The sequence below is a fragment of the Anneissia japonica genome, unplaced genomic scaffold (assembly GCF_011630105.1).
Source record: "Anneissia japonica isolate Jap-2015-1 unplaced genomic scaffold, ASM1163010v1 scaffold1764_len714935_cov166, whole genome shotgun sequence".
NCBI classification, from domain to species: domain Eukaryota; kingdom Metazoa; phylum Echinodermata; class Crinoidea; order Comatulida; family Comatulidae; genus Anneissia; species Anneissia japonica.
In genome coordinates, this window is record NW_022757468.1 from 48,254 (window position 1) to 64,135 (window position 15,882).

Here is a 15,882-nt window from a genome sequence, read left to right on the forward strand (position 1 = left end):
ACCGGGCAGGACCTCTACATTTGTCAATTTTTGTTAAATGGATAAAATATAAACATTTTAAGTCTCAATGAGTGCCATTTTCGTGCATCTACAGGTGTCATAACCATAATTTCCTTTGCAACTCCCACTATAGAATCACTGTAAGTCCTTGATGAGACCTTTGTGTTAACCTTAAGGGGCCCTCGGCGTCTAAGGGAAGGGTAGCATATCTCCCGCCTGGAGGAAGTCAAAAATTCTGTCGAGGATCAGAAACACTTATGCTTTGAAAAATCAATTTAACTGAGAGCGCCATTTCCGAGCGTCAGAGATTTCGATTCTTAAAATTTGCTCACCTCAGGTGCGTGTAGACTGTGACGGATTTAAGGATGTCCGAGTCAGGCCGCCCTCCCACCCCTTAATTTTTTTTTTTTAATGGAGAAAAAAGGAAAATGTGTAATCAAATTAAGTCTGAGATTGCCATTTCCGGAAATAGAGGTGTCATAATCATAAATGTTCTTACCTCAGCCCCAACAACGATGGGGCTGAGGTGGTTTAGATTTCCGGTCTGTCAAATAATCCATCCCTGGGCCCGCTGTATTTTGAAATCCTGGATTCGCCACTGCACTACCTATTGGGCCCCCTCCCCCGTCAGAATATTCCTAGATCCGCCCCTGCAATTCAAGCATCCTGCAAGTCTGAGATTGCCATTTATGGCCATCAGGTGTCATAATCATACATTTTCTTACCTCAGCATTAACCACGGTGGGGCTGAGGTGGTTTAGATTTCCGGTCTGTCAAAATCCATCCCTGGGCCCGCTGTATTTTTAAATCCTGGATTCGCCACTGCACTACCTATTAGGCCCCCTCCCCCGATTTATCGGTTTTTTGTCATTCGAAGAGGGCAACACAACATTGGTTTTTTTTTTTGGCCTAATCATAGCGTATAATATTATTATACGTATACAATATTATACGGTATAATATATTGAATTTCATAATTTACACTTGTATAAAATTGCACTAAAATATATGTAAATTTTAAAAAGCCTAAAGAATAAAATTAATTTAATAAGATGGATCTAAGAAAATATATTTGATTGTTGGAAAGATAGGAGAGCGCATTTTCAAGAATCTACAACAGAAACAAAATTATCCGAGGAAGTAAGTCTTCAAACCTCTTCAGCCCCACCCCAACCCTCGAATGGCCGGACCACTTTCAGTATGCCTTCCACGGCTATGAAAACAGATTAAATTAGACCAAAATAACAGCAACAAATTCTTGGTTTTATGTTGAAAGATGTCACACAAAACTTTATTATTATAATAATGTTATTATCAATAAATAAATGATCAATTGTAGTATTCAGGCCCGTATTTAGGGGGTTCGGGGGGTTCGCGGGAGATGGAGTTCCGTGAAAATTTTACTTAAGATTTAAATTTTCGGGAAAAGGGATTCCATGTAGCGGAGGACAGAATAAAAATAAATATAATTTTTATTTATTTTTTTTTTCAATTTTTCATGGCGGCTCGTACACAAACACACTTACAATAAAATTTTATTTTTATTTTGAAATCCACAATTTCGGAATCGGGGGTTCGCTAAACAAGGTATAAAAAAGTCTCGCCTTATTTAAAGCACTAAAAATGTATATGTATTTATACTGTAAGAGAGCCTGAGGCCTATCACACTGAATAAAGTCCCCATTTAGGGGAGAGAAGAAGTATGTGGGTTTTTGATAAGGAGTTCCGCATAGTCCCAAGCCGAACCCCCCCCCCAGTATGTGGGTTTTGATAAGGAGTTCCGCATAGTAACGTAGACATTCTACTTGTCAATGTCATTCAACTGAAAGTCCGAAAATGCGAAGTGAAAGCTACTGATACCAAACATTTTCTTAGCTAACTTAAATAAATAAATGGTCCTAAGTTGTCATAATTATTCTGATTGAAAATATTGTAATTACATTTCGAGGCGTTTAATGATAGTTTAAGTTTAAAGAATATTGAGACCTTGAACTGTTGCATAAAAACAAAATATTACCTTTAACAAAATCATATTTACAGCCAGCAGTTTACAATCAGTGAACAAACGATGGCAATAGTCAAAAATATGTATAAGGAACTATGTTAAATAGGTCGAATGTTTCGTCTCATCAAATATCTTCTGAGTTTAGTGGTATTCTCTTGAAGTTGCTGTTTCATGTATCCTGCCTAGATATACGCGGTCTGCAAATATTTAATGAATATATCTTCGAGGAATTGTATACAATGGACAAATGTAAATAATTAATTTTTGTTATGAGATTCACGTCATAAAATACATTATACAATTTCTTATTAGAAATAAGTATGCATACTAATATTTAAGAGTATCCTTGTCTATGACACTTTTCAAATATTGCATTAAACATTATTTGCAATGTAAAGTACCAGTAATGAATGCAGTGTTTGTTTGTATTTTAATGACTAATTGAAACATACATTTTTTTAAATTTTTTTGAAATAAAATAGGCCTACTATAAGTAAAATTTAAAAGCTTTAAAAATTAGTATAATATATTTTCGTACTGTAAAAGCAAATTAAAATATTTCTGTTTACTTAGTTTTAAAAGTAATGATGTGCATAGGTTATTGGCATGACTCCAGATTAGGTTATAACTTTCCCGCCGAATGATTGGGGACCAGAATATATGCCAGTGTATTGAAGATTAAGTGTAGTCACCAACCACAAATATACTGAAAACGAATATATATATATACCCCAAGGACTTTGGAACTGAGCTTTTTTAAACTGTCAATAAAGTTTACCCGAAATACAATTAATATCAGGCCTACTCCAAATTGTCGCTTGGGGAGCAGGGTTATTCAGTCTACCAACCGTCCTCCAGCACAATTTCTGATGTTCGTTTATTCCTAGAAAGTTTTGTAAAATGTTCATTCCTTTCAATTCTATTTTTAGTTTCATTTGTTCCTGTCAAACATTGTTCACACATTCACACTTTAAACCATTTCCATGTCTATAGTAGTTGTTATGTACTTTGTGAAGTGATACGGTAGCTCTTTCAACTGTTGCAATTTAAATAGTGCCAGTGTGAATAGCCTTGATGGACTGGTTCAGATTTAAAGTAAAACCAAACCTACAAAAAATATACTAATATTAATTGCACCCACAATCATCCATCATCATCGTGGTAGTCATTGTCAAAATTATTGTCGTGGTCAGAATAGTAATGTGCAAGAATCGTCATCTGATCATCATCATCACCACCTTCATCATCATTATTATATTCATATGCAATATTCTACATTATGAATGAACCTCGTATATTTAGTACGATATTTGAAATAAAATAAACCACCACATTGAAATACCTACTAAAACAACAATCAATGATGTTTTGTCTAAAATCGTCAATTTATTATGGCGTTTGCATAGAGAAGCCATGGCTAACATATTATAGAGTCGCGGTAGCATATGGGAAGCACACTGAAAAATAAAATCCAATCAATCAGACTTAGGCCTATCATTCATTTAAACAATTACCACAGTAATTGTTCATCTCAACAAGTATCACGTTCTGATATACAAAACCGATGCTGATATGATTATTAGTCAAATCGTTACATGGTGAGCCCACTTACTTGCATTTGAAAATGGCAACATCTTAAGCTCAATCGTTTGATTGGTCATGATGCCTTTATAATATGTATACTCAATCGTTAACTCTGGATGCAAGGATTTACCGTTTGTGGGACTTAACTGGAAAAATACTACTGTATTCATAATTTGTAAAATATCCTTATAATGATCTGAAATTTTGTATGGGTTTTCACTATAATCGTCTGTAAACTATCACATTAAATCACATTTATATGAGGTCATTTATTTTGCACTGTACTTTAGTAGCATAGGCATTTTCTTTCAATATATAATTAGGCAACACCCGCTCACAGCTGAAATGATGTCATCCAAAACGAAACAAACACTGGGGACATAGTATTACACATTATTATCTTCATATCGCTTCATAACACAATGTATATGTACACATAAATAATATGTAAATGTAAAAACAGTTTGAAACAATGACAATCATTACAGTATACTTTCAGCTCTTATGGAGACAACAACCTACAGACACTGAAAATGCTTTAACTCCTAATGATCAGAGATGGTAGTCTTTCTAGGTGCTATAGAGACCTGAAGTCAAGCTACTGTTTAAACTCTAATAAACACCATTAAAAATACTGAATATCACTGTCGCAATGAGCAACTAACACATTCTACATACCCTGCCCTTGTTTGACTACTTTAAGTAGGAAAGAAAGCAAGATTTCTTTTAATACAAACATATAAATGGCCAACAGATTTTTGCTCTACAACCAATTGTTTATAATTTTTCCATGTTGCGTTTCTTAGCGTGGTAATACCATGTATCTTAATTTTTTTCATCTTTTTCTTTTGTAATTTTTAGCAATTTTTAACTCTATACCTGTATTGACTGTACACATAGAACGACGCTCATTTGAATGAGCAAGCGTTACAGGAGAGACTCTGGGGGTCGAGGGGCAACGGCCCGATAGGGGTGCAGGGGAAAAGCCCACAAAGCCAAAGCATATTAATACATTTGAAGGGCTGAGATTGGCTCTCCTGGGATTCTTTTAGCACCACCAACATAATCACAACTTTTACAATATAAACTCTGTAACTAAAGTAAATCAAATAATATAATAATTAAGAAATGGATAAGAAGTAGCCAGCAAAAAAAGTGTAGTAACCGGTTGAAGTCGCTGGCTGCTGGCTACTAATGAAACCCCTGATTTGTATGTATTGTTTACATACTGTACACGGAATCATAATTATATTTATTGTTTACATAATTAGCAAAATGGTGTTCGTCTACTGTATGTATTATTTACATACATGGAATAGTCATCATTCTATGTAATGTTTGTATAAATGCATTAAGAGAAGCTCGACTTTGTATTGTATACATATGACGGCAACTTATTTCTATTGTTTACATGGACGCTTCTCCTTGTTAATATTGACATACATTTATAGGAGGGTGTTGTAATTCTGTATATATACATAGAATGCTGTTAGTCTTCCAATATAATGAAAAATTAATGTGCCAAATTACCAAATTATTAATTACCTAATTAAAAATTTAGTATATATTGATTTCAATTATGTACAAGCGAACATCATCCCTGTTGGAGAACAGTAGATTCTTTATTGAACAGGTTCACCAGTATAAAGAATAAAGAAATATAATTAAATAGAATGGAGATTACAATGTGTACCATGCAATAAAAACAGTTTCCACTATTGAGGCAAATTTGTTCTCGCAACACAAAAAGTTTTGCTACGAAAAAAAAATTATGCGAGTGGGTAATTAATTTCCACATAAGCAAAAAACTTCGCGATACGCATTTATTTAATATCATAATCACTACTGCCACGTTGCCATGGTTATGTGTACAAGCAACAATTCAATTCTGTGCTCATGTAATTAAGGCGATAACTCTTTTGTGAAGCTTTGATTGGCGGTGCATTATGGCATCACAAGAAGTAGAAACTCTTCTCTCCAGAATTCGTCAAAGTCAACCACAACAATCTGTAGAAGGACTTGCGCAAGAAATTAAACTGCACATGCATACGTTCTAAACCTTTTGCTTCACATGAATAAATCTGCCTGGTGGGAAAATGGCTTTAGTCCTCTTAGGCATGTTCACTGACCCAAACAAAAATTTAAAAAAAACATGAATAAAGTAATGAATGCCTCAAATGCCTTTCTCATATATTTTTCTTGAAAGATTATGGTACCGTTGGCATGTAAAATACATTATTGAGGCCTTAAAATATATATGAGTTAATAGAGCAAACATTATTTTAAAAATATTTTACATCAAAAACCCAGGATAAAGGCAAATTGGGTCTCAACTACAGATACATATAAAAAGACCAAGAATATATATATATATTTTTTAATAGCCATGTCTCGGTATTTGCATCATTTCAGCACTTTGTATTTATAGCCCGTTCCCCAAAAAACAATATTTCCAATAAAAAAGCAAACAAATGCACTATATACCATTATGTTTTGAAAACAATCTGCATAATAATTCATCAATGGTTTTATCAGACTTTTATCAAACTGTATTCAATTCAATAAATGTGGCATTATAATAAGGCACTCTATCAAATGCTCTCAGAGGAGTCACATAATAAATATCACACCCTACAGTGCATGGATCAACCAATCAAAAAGAGCTTTCACAAAAATACGGAATTAGCACAAAATATTCATTTCTTTCCGTAATAAACATTTGATTTATACATTAATGATATAATTGAAGAATATTGGTGGTTACTGCTCACACCGATGTACTTGGGTGTCCAAATATGAAGCTTTGGGCAGCTATTTTCTTGGTCAAAGCATCTGATGTTGACCAATACAAAGTGTGCAAGTTTCCGTGACAATCATTTTTCACGATGCTTATCCTGCGATAATGACGTTGTCTTGTGCAAACAAGGTTATTATGATGTTAAAACACCAGTACTGACTGACTCCCAAATAAACATTTTTAGGAGTGTCCCTTAGCTAAACTTTTTTTTTTGTTTCAAATTTTTCTAAGGTTTTTATGTAGTTGACGTCATAATTCTCAAACTTCATTTAAGCACTGTATGTCATTTTGCAAAATCATTGCAACATCACAAATCATATACTTGAATTAGTACATCCCATAATCCAATAGTAATTAATTAAAACATGATTTCATGCTTTCATGTGTCAGCATATAACACAAGTGTCAATAGAGGGTGCACTGCTCTACTAACTGCTAGCATGTCTACTATCACGAAAAATAATGAATATTCATAAGTTTTACCCTTTGACCTAAAATATATACCTTAGAAGGCAGTCTAATTATATTTTTCTGAGTAGGCTTCTACATAAAGGGTGAAGTAAGGCTGATGATCATTGTAGTGCTAAAAATAGTTACTTCTGAATAGATACCTCATATCTAATCAACATTTCATGTAGTTTTCGTTGTTGACCAAAGCTTATAATAAATAATTAAGAGAAAAAAATTATACTTAAAAGTTATACTTGAAATTGCTAAAGACTTCGAAAGTTATAGCCCTTTCAAATTTTGTGCACTTCAAATCAATGCGATAATTTGTAGGAATTTATAAAATGTCGTAACTAGGCATAATAAGAAGCTGAAAGTCATTACCCTGGATACATCCGTATATAGCTATATTCATACATTCTGGCATCAGAATGAGCCATTGACTGGCATCAGAATGAGCCATAGAATATTGGGTTTTTTTTAAATGCTTTATTTTTCCCACTATACAGAAGACTAATATATTCCATAATCCATATGGTACTAGAAAAATAATGTTATCCAGTTGGGAAAAGTCAAATACTTAAAAAGTCCAACAGATGCTCCAACATACATTGTAACTCACAAGTATTCATTAGCTTAGTATTAAAAGCTAATGGTGATGTCACTATTTGCTATCTTAATTGTAAGTCCCTTGTATTAAGAAAAGTAAATTACAAAAACTCCAACACAAAATTCTTTATCTGTATCACTTGAAAAATACAAAATATACAATATATACAAAATCTTTGCACATGCCCTAATTTGTTTTGTTTTTTTGTTACTTATTTTTATATATTTCTATTTCACACTATGAGTGATCAATTTACAAAATATAGGTGCTACAAATAAGACATTTGCATCAGCCAGCGTTGTCACAAGTCATATGTCAATATCTGTTATGTCTGGATAAACACTGACCATTGTATTTAAAGCAAAGGTCCTAAAAATCAAAATCTTTAAATTACAGCTATTTAACCCCATCTCACTCTCCCAATGAAAATTTAATTCCAGATTCATTACAATTGCTTTATTTACTTTTAAAAATAGTATTACTAATAATAATTAGGATAATTGGATAAGTCATTAAGAACAAAGAATTAAGAATGTGGAATTTCTTATACTGTATGTTTTAACACTTCCTTAAAAAATAAGAAATCCATTATTAATTATAATAAGTGTTGAAGTTAAATCTTTTTATTAAGGTAAACTTTATTATCAATCTTTTTATCAATTACCTACAAATACCTACCATTCACTATCTTGTCCATCATCATCCTCATTGTCTCATCACTCGCACAACCCCAACAAATCAGCAACATCATAATTGTTTTTAATTTGTGTTCCTTATAAGTTACCGATTCTGGTAATTTAATTTGGGTTGTGTATATTAAAAATATTTATATCTATACAATATAATATTTACCTTTCACTGAAATCATTACGCAATTGAAAGTCATGCCATTATTAAATAGCAAATGTAGTGATAACACTATGAATAGGTAGTGATATTAATTGGGCACTGTCATCACCTCATAATAACCACAATACACTTAACAGAAACTTGAAGCATACACAGCTTTTTTTCGGTTATTAGTAACAGTAGGTATGGAATTTGTATTTTGGATAGCATAGTTCCAGGTTTTTTTTATGATTTTCTTTTAACAATTGACTGGCGATATATAATGTAAATTTGTAAAATCTGTTTTTCCTCTCTATTTTCTGATACTTAAAAGAAAAATGGCGAGCTGGTTTTATGTATTATTAGGTAAATGATCGAACTATAGAGGGCAGTGTTTTTTGTGTTTTGTTTAGAATTCACCTAGATGTCAGGATAAAAATATACAAGCTATGAATATACAAAGAGAAAATGCACAACTCCCTCAAATACCTTGATGGCAAATTGTGTTCCTCTATGTTTGTGAGTACAGTGCGTCCTCACAATTCTGGGATATCTCGCTACCTGTGCACACCAAGCTTCATACACCAGCATCTGAAATAGCACTAAATGCAAAGCAGGACGACGATGGTTGGGTGGGTATGCTGGAAGTGGTGACAATAGGAAGGTGGTCGGAAGGGCTAGTGTCCATGGCTCTTGTTGATGATGGTAAGCCGCTGGGTAGTCGAGCATGGCTGCCTGCAACTTGTAGGCTGAAAAATTTAAAAATTCCATTTTTTAACTGCTTGTAATTGCAACTTGTATTGGTAAATGCATGTTAATGTATTCGGTTCTGCCCCTTCTTCAAAGCTGTTGCAATGTGGTGTTCCTCAGGCTCTATCCCCTTCTCTTCATATTCTATATTTCTCCCATCTTCAAGATTATTCATTATTATCATATTCATTTCTATATTTACGTTGATGATATCCAGTGTTATCTTCCTTATCCCTTCTCTGACTCTCAATCTGAAATTAAAATGTGGCTCGCCAAAAAGATATCCCCATTACTTGAGCACTTGTGAGTATGAATAGGCCTGCCACTGTGCCCCAAATTGCCTGTAAACGGTGGAGAGATGTGTGGGGTGTTTCATTTCTGGTAGCTTTAATGTTTATGGAAATTGTTGGTTTTTTTCCTTCTGTAGTGCCTTGAGCACTACTGCAGTGGATATGTGCGCTTTATCAAGTTATTATTATTTAATATGCTTATATCAAATCCTTACAAAACTGAATACTGTTTTATAATTCCTATTAATTTTTCTAAAGCCAGATTTTGCCTGACTTTAATTTTGAAACTTTGAAATTAAACCATCAATAGTAGCTTCTCACCTCAAATGTGAATGGGAGTTGGGAGAGCACATAAAGAGTTTCTTCGGTGGGCTGGCTTCACCATCACTGTCCACTGTAACAAAAATAAAACATAATCTTATATAAAATTTAGAAAAAATTGAAAGGGCTTTGGATATTCTTGTGTTATGTGGGGGCGTGTGGCGTAGCGTGTCAGGCATTGGACTTCTGATTGCGGAATCAGGAGTTTGAGACCGACGCTGGTCGCATTGCTTGTGTCCTTAGGCAAGATACTTTACCTACTGTATGTTTGCCTCTCACCACCCAGGAGTACAAGTGGGTACCTGGTATGTACAAACACAACTGCGCTGATTACTAGTTGCAATATTATGGAATTCTCTCCAGGGAGCTGAGTATGTGTTCCATACGTGTTTGAGCCAATGACCAGGGTAGTAATGTGAAGCGCTTAGAGGCTTTATGCATGATTAATATTATTAATACGACCGACATATTATCATTATTATTATTATTATTATTATTACAATACAGTATTAGTTTAAAATAAGCTACCAATTGCTTTCAGTAATTCTACAGTATCACTATACAATATATGTACACACAGAGTATATTGATTACTGATAAACTCAAACATACCAAAAAATACACTATACAAGCACACATTTCATTTCATTTAATTCATCCAAAACATAATTACAACGAAAGCTGTGCTGGACTGGATTGCTCAAAAGTGATCTAGGATCCTAAATTTGCTGTTGAGGAGCTCTCCAAACCAAGGCCGTAAACACCCACTGACCAATAACAACATTAAAAAAGAACAGGATGAAAACCAAACAAAAAGATTCATAACACTTACATTTCCTCTTGAAGTTTAAAGTTCCAGGTCGTAACACTGGACTCATACTACGTGCACGATACACTTGCGTAGTTGGGCTTGGAATTGGACTTGGGGATGACATGCCTGTGCTACGATGTTGCATCGATGGAGAAAAGCATTGCTATATGAAAAGTCAAAAACACAATATGAACTGTTTATTTAAAAATTATATTTATTTGTTAAATGCATGATACAATCGTACTATATGGTCACATTGTATTATTGGTTATTTGAAATTTCGTATTTTTAAAATGCATAAAATACTTACATCTCTGCAGGATGCGCACCATGCCAACGGTGTCAAAATTTCGCATCGGTGACTAATTGTATGATGTGACGTCATATTCCCTTTGTATTTTATGAAAGGTTCTTTCTGATTAGATGGTTTTTGTATTTATCAAAAATGACATGGACTTTTTTCAACCAATAGTATTATATGTTATATCAGTGGTTAGCTTTTATTTTGACCTGTTTAAAACTGTTTGAATCAGCCGACAGGTGGCGATGGTATCATTGTTTGCATTTCCAACTTTGCTATCAAAAGTGCAATTTCCCACAATTTACATTTTTTGTATTTTTAGCAAAAATGTTAAACTCAGAAGTGACATGGACTTTTTTCACTATGTCAAATATAAATAACATATTATTGTGTAACACAAATCCATCTTTCATAATCTGAGTGAACCAGATTTCTACGTTTACGCATTCTCAAGATATTTGTGATTATAAGCCGTTTTTCGTATGTTAAATTAGCGTTAAAACACTACGGGTATAGACCCAAATGACATGCACTTTTTGATATTCTGCTCTTATAAGCTCTTATTATATCTGTATTACAGAACATATGGGGCCTTACAAAGCTTCTTTGTAAGGCTTTTTCTTTTTAAGTATATTATAGCTGCTATATTACAATGAAAGTGTATTTTAATTGTGCGCTTTTAACATTTCCTGAATACAAGTGTGATCCAAATGTTTACAAGATGACCAAACATGTGAATGCATCTTAATCAGTCTGAAACAACATTCAAAAATAGCATACAGCTACTGCTAATGTTTGGTTTGCATGTCTATTACACAATTTCATTTACAAATTCATGTTAAAATTGGTTGTAAAATTTGGTAACAATGGACCTTTAAAATCCATGGTATATATTAATTTAAATTCATACACCAATTTTTAAATTAAGTTGTTTGTTTTCAATATTATAGCTTTTCATTACGATGCAAATGTTTTAATACATGCTGTATAAAGTGTGATCTATGGGCAATCAACAAAAGGTTCTGAATTTTTACAAGTTAATTAGCCTGTTTATGCATGATATTTGTTTAATAGCAGCAGGTGGATAATGTTGTTTCCCCACAGCAACAGTATTTAGAGAGAACGTCACTCCATCACTGTTGGTAAATTTTAGCAGATGAAAAGGCGCGTGTGTGTGTGTGTGTGTGTGTATAAATAGATAAGAATTGTACATAGGTAAATAATCCAAGCAAAATCAATTGTCAATGGAGAACGTCAGCCTTGCATGCATACTTGAAAATTATGTCGGGTATTAATGAGTTACCATGGAACTGTATATTAATTATTGTTCTGTATTAATTACAAAGCTAGTAATAATGTTTCCATCTTTACATAACAGAATACAACAAATTATTAATATACTGTACATAGAATAGACCACTAACAGTATTCAGGATTATGTTTCAAGTTGAAACTAATCCACCTTTTGCATTTGATCAGTCACATGATCTGTATGAGGTACTCGCTATGATATTGTTTTGAACAGTCGAGTTGAACATAATATTAAGAAAAATTTTCACGATGCACAGTGGATACTGTTTCGTAGGCGGCCTGCTGTAGTTGAACTAGAAATTATTATTTAAGGCTTGTTGCAGTCATACTCATAGCTAAAAGAAACGTCTAGCACCAGAAACAATATTTCTGAATGTTACACTAGAAAATAACCCAAAAACCCATGATACTTAATAACTCACCCTAACTGTGAAGTGTTTTGCCTAATGGTGCATGCCTAGCTAAGCCTGCCCAGTAGTGGATCCAGGAATTCAAAATAGGGGGACCAAAGGACATTCAAGATGGAGAGTCTATAATACCTCAGGCCCACCATAATTGATTTATGGCACCTCTAGATGGCTGGAAATGGCACTCACATACCTCAATTTAATTAAAATTTTTCTCTTTTTTCCATTTTATTTATAATTTCGTAAAATTTGGGGGGTGGGGGCTGAGATATTTAGCTACGAGCTGTGCAGATGCTTACAGGACGAAACTTAATATTAAGAATGTATCTTATGTGAATCTGGATTAAAACTTTGCTAGTTGAACTTTCAGAGGTCCTCAGATGGCCTCTAAAAATTTCAGAGTAAAATAACAAATGCCATCACAAACAATTCAGTTGTGTCACTGCTATTTGTGATTTTAATAAACTGCAATTGCAATAGTTATATAAAATATTTAGTAATTACAAATTATGTTTTCCTTGTTGCTCCTCTTTTTAATTTTACTGATTTTATTTTTCTGTACTTTTTGCGTGATGTATATTTGTGTGTTTTATATTGAATTTTAATAATATATATTTGTAATTACTGGATGGGAGTGGTTCTCTGACATTTTGTAATTAAGTTTACTAGACCTGGCCCTCCCATCTAGCTGTCTTGATTGCCAATAAAGAATAAGAATAAGTAATATATCTAATAAATATTATCTAAAATATTTTTGAAGGATGGAATCTGGATCAATTAAACATACTTTTGGTAAAATTCTTGTTGGAGATGGCGACGAGCAGATAGAAACAGATAATGATGTTGCTATGCTCAAAGGATCCGCAAAACTTTTCTTGTGGTTGTCATTCCTTAGGGATTTAATGCTTTCATCCTGAAAGAAAAACATTAAATATGTCATATTAAAATAACTTTTTTATTTAATTCAACTGAACTCCCTCCAATTATAGACCACTTTTCTGTGGTCCCAAATTAACAAATTTCTTTTATTTTTATAATTCTAATTAGAGACCAAAGCTGCTAACACCATGGAAACCCCAGTCCCAAAAGTGGTCTTTAATTGGTCTTTCGTAAAGACCGCAACTTTCATTGCTCCTTGTAAATGTGGACAACAGGCCTCTGGAGACCCTTTCATTTTTTTTCTATTGGATATAAAGGCACACAGCCTAGGCAAATACACATCAACTATACATTTGAAGATTTCTTCCAAAAGAAACTGCTATAACCAGCCTTTCAGAGAGAAATTCTTGAAAGTATAGGAATGGGAAAGGTTTTTACAGTATACAACAGTGTCTGACTGCTTGTTCATGTGTTTAAACTCCTGCATAAAAACTTGGTCTCGTACATTAAAACCTTGAATAGAAGCCATGGGCTTCTTTTTTTGGCGACATTTGGGTGAACTTCTTTTGAAGATGGGCTTCTTTTTGAGATTAACTAGTTTTGCAAAGTAAATAGGGAGGCTTATTTTGAAAATGAATGCTATAAATTTTGGGAATTACTAGTTACCTATAAAAAAATAGGGCCACTGTAAACATTTTTCAACAATGAAATCCTGTTAAAAAAAAACCAAGAGAATCATTTTTTAATTATGACTTATTAAAGTAGCCTTGAATACAAGCCCATGCTATCTTGAAAAAAAGACTATGGGCAAACTAAAGAGGAGAAATGTGCTTCAATTCGAGATGGACTCTTTCTCGAGATTAGGCCTATAGAGCTTTCTATTTCTAGGTTTTACAGCAGTAGTTCAGTAATGGTCCTTTTTCTACTAGTCATTCTCAGAACTCAGCTGTTCAAACACAAACCAGTCTAATGAATGGGTCTTTCAATTACATACTGTATGTAATATTATACTTTTATGGGGTCTGAAACACACATGGTCCATCAACTTGGATTTTTTTTATTTAAAATTTATTTTATCTGGGACTATATTTATTGTTAAAACACTAAGAGCAAAACAAAGGTTGAATATTTGAACCTGCGATTCTTCGTTTGAAGAAACAAATTAATTATTTTCTATATCTTTCTATATCTTTCTCAATTTTGTACAGTAGTTCAAACCATATCCTGACCTCCTCTGAGAATGCTTTAATAATAAACAAACTAATGAATTTATCGCGATATAACAATTGTCTATAAATATATCAATACGTATGGAATAATCGTAAGCTATCCAATTGTTATGACCCTATATAAACCAGTTGGCCTCTGGATGTTTAAATCTAAACTTGTAGCAGTGATTCAAAATTTACGTGGGAACAAAGTTAATAAAAGCAAAACAAAACTATTAATCATTCTCAGAGCTGGGTGTCCAAAACACAAACCAGTCTAATAAATGGGTCTTTTACATGTTATATTATACTTTTATGGGGACTGGAGAACACATAAGTAAGGCTTAATTGACTAATAGCAGTGTTTACGGTCTTTCAACCAAGATTCTCCGATTTGAAATCAATTTAATATCTATCATTTAACTAAATTATAACAATAAGAGAAGATAACAATAAATCTGTACTTAAAAAACAAATTTATGTAAACTAAAAAAAAAAAAAAATGCTGTGCACTCAGCAAGTAATTATAGTAGTGCTAGTGCAATAATTTGCATTTGGATAACTTTCATTGCAAAATGAAAGTATTGATTGCTCAAGTCATCAAAAAATGAAATCTGGCACACATAGGTGCACTGATGGAGACCACATCCACTACAGACCAAAACACACATAAATAAATAGCTGATAATGTATAGCCAACCTGCTTATTGTAATTTGTAAAGAAGCATGAATATAATTGGATCCTTGATTGAATATGCTAATTACTGTATGTCTAAACTGGAGGGCTGAGTCACATGTCAGTATAGTGCAACAACATTTGGAAAACACATGACTACTGTATGTCATTTGTTGCATTATCATGTGCAGTTTTCTAATACCAACCTGATGATTTTTAAACAATCTACCCGATGTTACAATGAATTATTCATGTAATTGCTGGTACTTGAAAATAATTAATTTAGCAAGCACATACTTCATTATTTTCTGATAATTTAGGTGATATCAATGTATATATATTTTTCACAGGAAATTAAGTAGTACTTAAATCCATTTGATGAGCAATAAATTCTCTTATCTCTTACAATTACCTTATTGACACTTGGCCCCAGCTTGAAGCATACAGTATTATGTTTTAAGAATTATATTCTTTGGGCACTGAATACAGGCTCCAATGTATATGTTGTGAATGGCCTTTAATAATAAAAAAGCTAACTTAAAAAAGTCTAAACATTAATGACACAAAAACCTTACAATATAACTACAAAAATTCATTTAGAATTTCTGGGCTGCCCTGGGCCCACCCACTTGTGTTCCAGTTCCTGGTGGGAACATC

At 33.2% G+C, this 15,882-nt stretch overlaps 1 protein-coding gene across 1 annotated transcript in view; it reads right to left on the minus strand.

Moving 5' to 3' along the window:
• Positions 1–3,371: 3,371 nt before the first annotated feature.
• The window catches only part of LOC117124778 (protein FAM122A-like), a gene marked incomplete in the record, with an annotated part of 17,610 nt that continues 5,099 nt past the window's right edge, over positions 3,372–15,882 (minus strand). Inside the window, 4 exon segments of the mRNA XM_033271108.1 lie at positions 3,372–9,020; positions 9,633–9,705; positions 10,465–10,606; positions 13,250–13,375. Coding sequence (XP_033126999.1) covers positions 8,849–9,020; positions 9,633–9,705; positions 10,465–10,606; positions 13,250–13,375 — 513 coding nt within the window.